The following is a 12,437-nucleotide window of genomic DNA, read 5'->3' on the forward strand; positions in this document are numbered from 1 at the left end:
AATCATACTCCGGCGGCGCGGCGGCAGCAGGGTGCCCCATTAGCTAAAGTGGTGCTTCAGGTTAAGAACAGTTTCAGGTTAAGAACAGACCTCCGGAATGAATTAAGTTCTTAACCCGAGGTACCACTGTAATTATTTGAGGGGGGGTAATGCATGAACATCTAGCTACACCTTTACAAAACCGAGAATTTCCCTTTAACTTGCCTCTCAAATGATGCTGACTTCACCGGGACAATTAGTCCCCATGAAACCTGCATTCCATCCACACACATTAACTAATTCATGCTTGTCATGCATTTTTTGGATGCGAGGTGCTACAGACGTACAAAGGATTATTGCACTGATTAAATTAGTTTGCGATGGATAATTCATCTGGAGCAGCAGATTCCCATTGAGGATTTTCCTTCAACCTGAACTGAAGAAGAACGACACATGTGGCCCATGGCAGCTCTGAGAGCAGAAAATAAATTGAATGTGGCTTCGCTCCCTAAACCATAATTGGCAGCATTAAAATGCAACTGGGACTCCACAGTAGAAGAAATATCAGATGGTTAGTAGCTAGATTTAATGTTAGCCAAATTCGTGGAGGATTACAGCATTTTATTTCTTGATCATTCTTTATCCTGCAGGAATTACAACTGCTCCTCTTAATACAGGGATCTGGAATACTTCCACTATATTTTAAATAGATTGCTGTTTATTTCTATGGTGAAGAAACATTCTTTGAGACTAGCTTTTTTGAAGTGATCAAAAAAGGATCACTTCCAGGTAAAAGGATGGCCTTCATATGATTGCAAAATATATGAGAAAGAAAGAAAGAAAGAAAGAAAGAAAGAAAGGGTATTTGCACTACTCCCCCTGGTACACCACCGTAATGTCACGCCAGCAGTAGAATGTCAATTCAATAAATAAAATAAAATAAAGTAATTCATGTTGTACTGACTGACAATCTGATGCTTCAGGGGAAGAAATGGAGTCTTGAGAGAAAGTCCCATGTTTAGGTATTTTCTGGCTTACAGTGAAGCCCAAGATCAATAAAAAATTAAGTAATAACAAATATTTTTATCACACAGAAGTACAGGTGAGAGGAAGGAACCTGGCGCATAAAACAGAAAAGAGTTTTTGTTGGCTGAAATTCCAGACAAATGCCTAGTTTTAGCATTAAATATTATTATTTTTAAATATAAAAATGTTTTATTCCCGTTTAGTAAAGTTAGGATGATCCACACATCTATTTCAACACTCTTCTTAGCACTGTTTGACCAATACTGAAACCTGTATATCAGATACATGATCAACTTCTGTTCCTCAGCACTTTGTAGCTCTCACACATATTGGAATACATTAGGAAACAAACTCCAGAATGATGATTCAGGATCCACAGTTGGCTATCAGGAAGCATAGGAGCAGTTTGTTAATCTGTATTGAGTAATGGTGACAATACTCTTGTGGAACAAGGTTGTATGTCATTTTAAATGTTCTTGTGGGAGAGGATTGTTGGTTTGTTTTTGTTTTATTATGTATTTTGTGTTCTCATTTTGTATTGTTATGTTGTGAACTGCCTTGTGATCTTTGGATGAAGGGCAGTATACAAATTTTAATAATTTCTGACATCGGGAGCTGGTGTGGTGTAGTGGTTAAGAGTGGTAGACTCGTAATCTGGTGAACCGGGTTCGCTTCCCTGCTCCTCCACATGCGGCTGCTGGGTGACCTTGGGCCAGTCACGCTTCTCTGAAGTCTCTCAGCCTCACTCACCTCACAGAGTGTTTGTTGTGGGGGAGGAGGGGAAAGGAGAATGTTAGCCGCTTTGAGACTCCTTCAGGTAGTGATAAAGCGGGATATCAAATCCAAACCCTTCTTCTTCATGATCAATGTTATTGAATAGTTTTGATGAAACCAATGTAAATATATTGTCAAAATAATTGGTCTCATATATAATCTTGGCAGCATAAGTAGCAATTGCAGTTTAATGGAAAACAGTCCCAGATGTTACACTGATTGCTTGGTGCTGCTCACTCTGGAGAAAATCACACATAATTTGTGATTGCAACAAGAACTATAAGCTCCAGACACTTTTTATATAATTTAGCATTCCTTTTATGACATATAAAGCAGAGCCATCATTTTAAAGACAATACTACTCACAAGCCTGGCAAATCTGGAACTATACCTGATCTGATAAAGTGGATGGTCTTTACTTGGGCTTTGTTATTTTAACTCATGTGCAACTCCTCATTCTACATGCCTATTTTATAGTTTTTGTTTTTCATCTTTTAATTTTTGTCTCTTCTTATAATTGTTCTCTTCGTTTTATATATATTATAAAACAAAATAATACAAAAGAAGCTTTACAAATAAAAGTAAAAATTACTTCAGCTTGCAAAGAAAACCCAGCCAGAATAAAAATGTTTACACCAGCTGACAAAAAGGATCTGGGGTTGGAGTCCATCCACTGTCCATGGACAAAGTATTCCACAAGGCTGAAAAGTATGATGTAGAGTTAGCAGGCAAGTCAGCTCAGAAAACAGATCATAGCTATAAAAAAAGGTCACTTGCACCTTAATTCCTTCAATATTTTAACAGATTCTAAAAGAAATCTAACTGAAGGCGTCATGTTTTATCAGCACACACCTCTGTCTTCTGCAATAAATGGTTTAAGTACAATTTCAGGTTCTGGACAAACAGGGCATTCATTGAGCTGTAGTCAACAATGACAATCAAAACTTTGCGTGGACAGGCGGAGTCCCCAGGTCCCGAGCGGCCCCCTCCCGTCATGTGGAATAACGACTCAAGACAACGTGCTATGGGATTAAATTGGCCACAACTTTATTAAATTTCAAATGTGGGTAGACCTTGGCTCAGGCATTGGGTGTTCTCCCTCCCCAGTCCCCAGCCGGGGACCTAGGGAGCATCAGGGTTATCCAGTGTTTCTGTGGGGGATGGGCCAGCTCTGGAGAGCATATGTTCAAGCAGAGATAGCCGCCCCCGTTATGCCACCGATGCAGGGGAGAGCAATCTGGCCTGATCTCCTTGGCAATGTTTCCCCCAGGTGGGATTGGACAACTGACTGGGGTAGGCGGAGACCTCCAGGTATCCCACCTGAGGGAAGGCAAACCCAAGCCTATGCTGAATGGAGCTGCTCCAGATCCAGGGGCTGCGAGCGTCCACACAAAGGTCGCCCCCCGTTTTATGCGGGGAGCAGTCATTCTCTTGTCTTGTAAAAACAAAGACAAATTTCTGTTCAGATTAGGATGCGTTCTTAGCCTTTGAGAGAGAACACAAAGGTAAATTTAAAGGGACAGCTAATTAAGGGGTCTCATTGCACTTCAGCTACAATATAAGACAATTATATGTCTTTATATATTGGAGGGGAATCTGATATATTGGGGAAGAGACCATAACTCAGTAGCAGAGAACATGCTTTGGACGTGGGTGGCCCCAGGTTTATTCCTCAGCACCTCCAGTTAAACAGATCGTAAGAACAGCCTTGCTGCATCACACCGAAGGCTTGTTGAGTCCACCAAACTATTATCCCAGTGGACAACTAGGTGTCTTTGGGAAACCCACAAGAAAGACCTGTGACAGATGATGAGATCAGGCAAAGGAGATGATATTGGCTGGATGGACAAATAGTCTGAACTGTTAAAATGTAAATTAGGGTAATCTGGAAACTGATATTTGGGAGATCTGATTGTGGAGTGCCTGTTGCAAACGCTAGTGAAACAAATGATGGGGATTGTTTATCTGGCAACAACGCTGCTGTCCCAGACAGCCAGCTATTGCTGTCGCTTCATATTTAGAGAGGCTTAGCCTCCTCAGCAGGAGTCCAGCTCTCAGCCAAGTTGATTTCTTCTCTGTCAGCCAAGAGACAGGCCACTTTCTCTTGCCGTACCAGACAAGGTCAACTTGGATGCCCGGGTTACAGGTTTTCATTTATTTAAAAGTGTTCCCAAACTGCTTAGTATTTTTCAAAAATCGCTAAGTGGTGTACAACATGAAAGCTATCAACAATATTGTTAAAACAAAAGCATAACATAAAAGTAGTATAAAAGCATATGAAAACAACAGGAGTTGAGGGAATTCAAGCAAATTGAAGCAGGGCCACCAGCACAATGGACCACTTCTACTTTCTCCTCATAAATTGCAGGAAGATAATAGCCTGCTATCCTCCTTCAGCTGTTAAGACAAATGGCGGCCACAAAGAAAGAGGGTCGTCCCATTCAGGACATCCTATTCTCCGAGTTAAGCCCAGTTCACACAGGCTATAATCCTGTATGCAAAGCAGTCTCACAGTTACACCTGTCATTGCCAGTCATTTATGTTCTTGGTGGCAATTCACATAAATGCAGGATGTAAAAATATGCCTCGCCCCGAGCATTTTTGAATTATATTTCCTGTATTTTCAGAAACTGGTGATTATTTTGATCTACCCTATGGAGAATTCACAGACTTCAAAATGTATCTTAAAATGCTATCACTCTTCCCCACAAAGTTACAGGATGCGTAAGATTTTACCTTTCATAAAAGCAGTAAGAATGAATGTAGTTACCGAATTAAGTCCAGCAAGGCATCTGCAGAGCTCATGATTGGCTTCCCACTTTCCTCCGTGTTCTCCTTCTGGGCTGCCCCACCAGGATGGATAATGGAGACCATAACGATTCCCACAATAACAGCCACAAAAGTGGTCCAAAGGTAGTATGTGACTGTTATGATGCCTAATCGACTAGATGTCTTCGCATCGAGGGCTGCTAGCCCAGACATCAAGCTGTTGAAAGAAAATGCAAGATATGTGTTACCTTTTCCACATGTTTTCTGAATGAGATCTATTGCTCTAGGCTGTGAGAAGAAATGGACATGGTAAAGATATATCTCAGATGCTAGTTAACTTAGACTGGCAGTCCTGAAAGCAGATCAGGATTTGTACACAGTAAGTCATCCTTAAACAAAAAGACAATAGGCTGCATCTTATTTTAAACAAAATATTCTAATAACATAAATATTATTAGAAAAAATGCAGTTATTAATTTATGTTGCTTCCTAGTTTTCTGCATTTTTCTTCTATTACAGATTGAGTAGTTCAAATAGTATTTCTTTTCAAATGTGGGCTGATACGAGTACAGATGTACAGATGATTACAGCCCCTTCCCAACTCAAACATACACTGGCACATATCGAAAAGAAGCACCGCCTTGTGCAATATGACCTAAATCACAGGTAAGTTTGAAATATTGCAACTTTTGCATCTCTGTAATTCCTATAATTTCTGTAAACTATAAGACCTCAGATCAGGCCAACGCGATAATGTGATCGTGTACACAAACTCAGCCCAGAATTAGTATTTTTCTGGGAACGCAGTGAGGCAACACTGTACGGGTTTACATGGAAGTAGGATAGGAAACTGGAATGTACACTTCCAGCACTTGGCTTTAATCCATGTTTGCACAAAGTTGCCTGAAATGCATTTATATCCTGTGCTTTGTCATAAAAGACTACTGAACGATGCACCCTTTCTTAAACCATTTGGAGTCCTAATTTCTCTCTAGACAAGGTTTGAACACCTTTGCACAGGGTAAAGACACCCCTGCCCACCAATACTCCCTGGTGTCTACACAAACAGAAACAAATTTGACACTAATGAAGCCATGCTGATGTGAACATCTGAGGTGGACAGAGAGGGCAATATTAGAAACACTCAAGGTGTGGGATATTGAAAGGAGCACCACACGACCTTCCTTTTACAGTGGTACCTCAGCTTACATACGCTTCAGGTTACATATGCTTCAGGTTACAGATTCTGCTAACCCAGAAATATTACCTCAGGTTAAGAACTTTGCTTCAGGATGAGAACAGAAATTGAGCAGTGGTGGCGCGGCAGCAGCAGGAGGCCCCATTAGCCAAAGTGGTGCTTCAAGTTAAGAACAGTTTCAGGTTAAGTACAGACCTCCGGAATGAATTAAGTACTTAACCTGAGGTACCACTGTATAAGCAAAAATATGAATGGGCGACAGCAAACAGCAGCATGATTTTGTAAGATATGTAACAAAGCTTCCGGGACGGGGCTGTCTTCTAAAGATGTCAACACTATTTATTAACAATAACCAAACAAACATTATTAATTTATTCTAGACACCAACATTTCCCCAAACATGACAAATGTCATTTGATGAATTTGTCTAGAGGTCAGGCTGAAAGGCAGCTTAACCTTTATAACAAATTTGGTGAAAACACAGTGGTAGGATTAAGCCATCAGGTTCCACTCATCCAGTAAATTAATTAAGAAAATGCACTGCTTAACTGCTTGCCAATCTTTAATCCTGCAGGTTTTGTTTTCAGTTCGATGCATTGGGGGGGAGGGGCAGGGGGCAGGGACAGAGGGAACAGATTTTTAGCTTCATTGTATTGTATTTTTACTCTCTGCCTTAAATTCCTCTCTTTTAATCCCCAGGTACTGGAGGGGAATTTGTGATTAATTCACAGTTATATTTTAACTGCTGTGTTCAAATGTGGCAAATGCTATCAGGTGCAAGTTAAAGAGATACCTTCTTAAGAGATGGCATTTGTCAGATTTTTTAAAAATGAAAATTGCAAATTGCTGTTTACTCAAATGCATTAAAAACATTAGCAGAAGTATCGTTCAATTTTTTTTGCATTTATCGCCATAAGTTTAAAAAGTGAAATAATAAAAGTCATCCAAATACATTAATAATCCAAACACATACAATATATAAAAGACTACACATAAAATATATAAAAGACTAGATTGTATCACTCAATTAAAGAGATAAAAGGAAGAGATAAAAAGCAAAAGGATCAAGGCCTTGGAAGCAAATTTGTTAGGTGTTCAGAGTGTTCCTGCGACATTTTTTTTTTGAAGTCACTATATATCCTTTCCAGAAAGTCTGTTTAACATATTTAACTTCTGAGAACATCTGCATTATAATCCAGCCTGCCTGGCTACTCTGAAAGAAAGTAAATCACAATGAGCTTGTTTTGTGCCATAATGACATCAGTGAAAATAAGCAGAATGTCTATTCAGTGAAACTATGCAGTATACGTGAGTCCACCAATGCTGAGGTGTGTTTTTTTACAGTTTCACTGTGATCCCAGTAGCATTTCATGTCACTTATTTTCTCCCAATGCAACACCCACTTACAAAGTCTTCCTGTTTCTGCATGAAGCGTATTTGTTTTACGGTCAGATTGCCAAGATATGAACACCATGCAATCTAGAGTGACTTTACTACAATCACATGGTCATAATGCTGAAGTAATAAGGAGCTGTTAACTTACTAATGTTACTGGAAAAATCCGAGGGCTCCCTTGGACAAAACAAAGACACCAACCAGGATAACTTGGAGCAAAACAGCAGCCTGTAGGCTTGGCCTTTATTGAACTGTTGCAACAGGGTGTTCCCCTCACTTGCAAGAGAGAGGAAAGACCCAGAAGAATAGTGTGCAAGGTCTTATAAAAACTTTTGAAATTCCCCTCTTCTAGGTCAAGCCCACCCCCAGAAACATCATGCATACATTACAGAAAGGAGGGGTTGAGGGAGGAGTTGTGGTGGTAACATCATGCATACATTACAGAAAGGAGGGGTTGAGGGAGGAGTTGGTGGTAACCTGAGTGTCTTGTCACCTGGCTGGTTCCTCCTTTGCTCCCCCCCATGAGTCACTTCCAGGAGACAAAGGGGAGTTTGCAGTTTCCTGCCCCCAGAGGGAAGATCTGATCATTGTCCTTTGTTTCAGTCCATGCTGAATCCACTCCCATATGCAAGTTCTTTGTGATCTTGATTGTCTTCTGTCTGGGATCATCAGGGTTGGCATAACAACTGGGCAGGGCTCCTGTGGATGTGCTGAGATGGTGAAGGGATTATGGCTGACCAGAACCAAGCCACCCCCTTTTGATAGTCCTTGTCATATGGAATAAAATAAAAATGGAACAGTGCAAATCCCATGTATGGTTGATTTTTCTATGAATTTATAACAGAAGTGTGGCGTATGTAGTGTGTGAGTGTGAGTGTGTGTGAAGTTTGTACAAACTGGATGATGGGGGGGGGTTTCCTGCTACACTAAACAAGTGGCTAATCCTGGGAAGTGTAGTTTGTTAAGGCCGCTGGGAATTGGAGCTCTTTGGGGGATAAACTACAATTCCTAGGATGTGCTTTAAAGGTATGACATGTACACAGCCTTGCAAAAGGACAGGTTCTGCCCTAACAGAATAGGTAAAGGGTAAAGGGATCCCTGACCATTAATTCCAGTCATGGACGACTCTGGGGTTGCAGCGCTCATCTCGCTTTACTGGCCGAGGGAGACGGCGTTTGTCTGCAGACAGCTTCTGGGTCATGTGGCCAGCATGACAAAGCCGCTTCTGGCGAACCAGAGCAGTACCTAGGCTCTGTGGTTTAGACCACAGCGCAACCAAAAGACATAGCAGAGAGACAACAAAGGAAGTGGAAGGAAATGGAGACAAGGATTTCTTCTGTCTCTTTTTTAGCCCATGGCAGTACTACTGTTCTAGTCTCAAAAAAGGAAAAGAAAGACAGAAATAAATTTTCACATGATATCCCACCACCATGGGAACTCCAGGGAAAGACTTTCTGATGACTTAAATTTGGATATACGTAATTCACCCCAAATACTAAAACAAGAAAGAAAATGTAGAAAATGTTTCACTTTGACCTATCACATTCATAAGAACTTAAGTAGAGCCCTGCTGGATCCAACCAAAGGCCCCTCAAGTCTAGCATCCTCTCCTCGTTCTGGTCAACTAGATATTAATAGAAAGTCCAGAAACAGGACAACATTCTCCCCCCTTTTGATTCCCAGCAATTGGTATTCCAAGGCAAACTGCCTCTGAAACCGGAGTTACTACATAGCTATCATGGAAGAGAGTCATGGATAGACTTATCCTCCACAATTTGCAAAGAACATTAAGGTAGAAGAAAATGATGGCCAGTTCAGATTCTAATCTAACAAAAGGTGCAGCATGGCCTGCTACATCTCTCACATATTTACAGCAGCTTGGTTACAGATGATGCTTGATCACCAATCATGGTATGGCCTAGAGTTAGTGTCCAGTCATATATTAGCTCCAAGGTGACAAATCCTAGAGGGGTCTAATAATGAGATTGCCCAGTCTTTGGAGCATGTTCATTAATAAGATCATCATCTGTAATAAGATTACTCTGTCACCAGATAATGTAGTGAAGAGAGTTAGAATTGTAAGGGGCAAGTCCACAAAAGTAATTAACTGTTTAGAAGCAGTTAATTAGGGGTGCCTCCTGAAAGGGTGGAGAGTCAAACTAAGGCTAAATGTTGCTAATCTAAATGCAGAATTCTGTGCGGAACCCAGGAATAGCAAACCAAATTTTAAAAACAACGCAACGCAAGGTGAGGGGAAGGTATTTCTCTCTGTGTATGTATGAATGTATATACAGTATAGCCTAATAAAGACAGGTGGCTTACACTGAATAACAAAGTAGTAAATCTACTTGCCAAAGATGACAACTAAGGCCACTGCATATACAGGCCATCCTTGTTTTGTGTGGCGGTTATGTTCTGGACATCACCACCCTGTATGCGTCAGCGGTGCCTGTGTAAAACATTCTGCCCTGGAACACCCTTTCAGTGACTTTTTCAGGTCACTTTCGGGTTTGGCACTACACGCACAATCGCATGTCAATCAGACACGTGTAAATCGGTTGTTGTCTGTAATGCACAGTGCTAAGACCACATTCACGTTATACATCTAAAATGCTATGGTATCACTTTTAACAGCCATAACTTCCCACAAAGAATGATGAGAGCTGTCATTTGCTAAGAGTGTTGAAAGTCCCCCTCACAAGGGTACAGTTCCCAGAATTCCCTGTGAAGAGGAATGTATTACTGAACCATTCTGGGAATTGTAGCTGTGATGGGAATAGGTATCTCTAACAACTATCAGCACCCTTAACAAACTACAGGTCCCAGAAATCTCTGAGGAAAGCCATGACTGTTTAAAAGATACCATAGTGCTTTAAATGTATGGTGTAAATGTGGACTTACAAGAGAGTTCATAGCAACACATGTAGAAAAGGAAACGTGTGTTAAATTAAACTCAACTCAGTTGTCACATAGTCACACTTGGCTTCAAGTATCTGTTGACACATGATGGAAAAAGAGCCCAATCTTCATATACATCCGCCTTAATAAAGGCAAACTCCTGGTTATTCCTGGTCTACTGCTTTGACAATGACAGCTGGCAATACTTTCGAATTGGTGACAGAATGATAATGGACCATCTACTTGTCTGTTCTATTCAGCTAAAAGGGTATTGGAACGTGGCAGATATATCTTTACCTGGAAGCTCCTGGTTTGGAAACCATTTTCAGATGCTGATGTGAACACAACCATCATTCTTGCTTTTCTCACATTATTTCTGAATGTGACAATAAAACTGGCCAAATGATTCACAAAGTTGAGCTCCTGCACTTTTAAGATTAAAGTGAGTTTATTTATAAAGTGCAGTTGTTTTAATCCGCATGGCTCTCTGCTTAAATAACTGTCAGTCTCTTTCTGAATGGGGTTAGCCTCAAATGCCATAAACCCTGGGAAAGGGAAACATAAGGAGCTGCCTGCAAAGCCCATTCATCTCATGCCTCTCTCTCTTGCTCTCTTCCTCCTCCATCAGAAGCCATCTGGATATTGCTTTGAAATAGATGGATTATGGATACAGTTGTCAAAGGGGATTAGTGTGATTAGAAAGGCATTAATCTTGTCAAGAAGTAATGGTCAAGTATTAACCACCAGCGCAGTCGCTAGAAGATGCTTGTTTGTTTTCATTCATTCACCTCCCAGTCATGTTCTCATTTCCTAATTGCTTGCTATGGAAAAGCCCTTCCTAAGTAAGAGGTTACAAGCGAGGTTCCCCTTTGTCAACAACATTAGTGATGATTAAATGTAGCATGATTATCATTGGCAGAACAGAAACACCAGCTTCCCTGGTTTGCTACTGCAAGGTCATTTTTTAAGGTCTCGTGGAGAGGAGAGAAGGATGTATTTCATCTCTGGATCATAACCAATTCATATAAAACTGGAGTGGGGAACATGAAGTTCTCTGGACTCCAGTTCCCATAAGCCAGCATGGCTAAGGGCTGATGTTCCCCACCTCTGACAAACAGAAAGAGTTTGTAGGAAATGCCTTTATTTTTCTAAAGACACTTTATTGTCAGGCCAGTTCAAATATAAACATACCCGCAAAACATTTTACAAAATGTGGCAAGCCTGTATTATACTAGTATACATGTTAGTGGCTTTGGACATGGAGGAAAAAATGTTACTCTTCACATATGGTTGAAAGAAGCAATCTAAGTTTATGTACAACAGAAATACAACTCCCTCTATTATGAGCATGTAAATTGCATATCTGCAAATATGAAAAGCCCACGAGAGGTATGCTGGGACAGAACAAGTGCATATCAGTGCTGTAAAACATTACAGAAAGATGCTTAAGGTGGTGGAGTGTTTTCCTAACTAATCACACGTTTTGCTTAACTTGGGGAATCTGAGCAGAAATACAGAGGATTATCACCATCACAGCATTATGGCCGATCTTGTAAAAGAAGATTGCTTTGCATTTAGCTATCTAGAATTTGGATCAAGAAACAAAAAGCCAAATGTGGCTCTCCTCATTAGCATGTCTCTGAAGATTTCAAGCTTGCATACTATACATATATATTAAGGATTTTATCAAAATTACAACTTCCTCTTATCCCTGGTGAGGTGTTGAAAGTTGAGGTGTGCTGGGAATGGAGAGACCTTCTTGGAGCAATGGACTGTGGCAGGGATGGCTAACCTCTGGTCTGGGGGCCTGACCCACAACCCCTCTCCCACAAATTTCTGCCCCCTCAAGAGTCCACCAATTTTAAATGCTTTTAAAGTAATCTCACTGCTAGTATAAACCTCTTCATGCACCCCTTCACCCTAATGAAGATGCACATCAGCTCTACCTCGTCAGCAGAAGGTAGGAAGAAGGGGGTTCTGTGCCTGTGTGTCTTGTGCATGTGAAAGTGTAAGGTAGTAAACTCACTTCAGATCACACCCACCAATCCAAGAAGGTTGATCCCCAGCCTATAAAAGCTTAGCTACATGTGGATCAAGAGGAAGTAAGGTTTGCAGGATGGGACTCCTCTTACATTTAGATCTTTTCATTTACTTTGTACGTGAATAGGGTAGATAAATTAATGATGGACCCATTACATACAGTTTGTAATAGTGGGCTGCATAGTGGCCCCTGACCTCCTGATAGCTGAATTGCTGTTGCTTACCAGGAAGGAGAGTGGAAGGGAACACGGAGGCTGGCATAATACAAATGCACCATCAGGAGCACTCTGCTGGTGCATTTGCACCACACTAAACTTCCTGACACCTTGCCCCCCCTCTTCTTCCTGGTAAGCAGCAG

The 12,437-nt window shown here is 40.9% G+C and overlaps 1 protein-coding gene across 3 annotated transcripts in view; it reads right to left on the reverse strand.

Annotated features, from left to right (window-relative positions):
• Positions 1 to 12,437, reverse strand: part of SLC1A7 (solute carrier family 1 member 7) — a 42,110-nt gene that overhangs the window by 21,995 nt on the left and 7,678 nt on the right. For 2 of the 3 annotated variants that reach the window (XM_083742641.1, XM_083742642.1), the window contains exon 4: positions 4,550 to 4,765. In XM_083742641.1, coding sequence (XP_083598767.1) covers positions 4,550 to 4,765 — 216 coding nt within the window. Of the gene's footprint in view, positions 1 to 4,549; positions 4,766 to 10,783; positions 10,842 to 12,437 lie in introns of those variants that run through there. The other variant, XM_083742643.1, reaches the window with a different exon arrangement.

Source organism: Podarcis gaigeae (assembly GCF_964106915.1).
Source record: "Podarcis gaigeae genome assembly, chromosome: 6".
Classification (NCBI taxonomy): Eukaryota; Metazoa; Chordata; class Lepidosauria; order Squamata; family Lacertidae; genus Podarcis; species Podarcis gaigeae.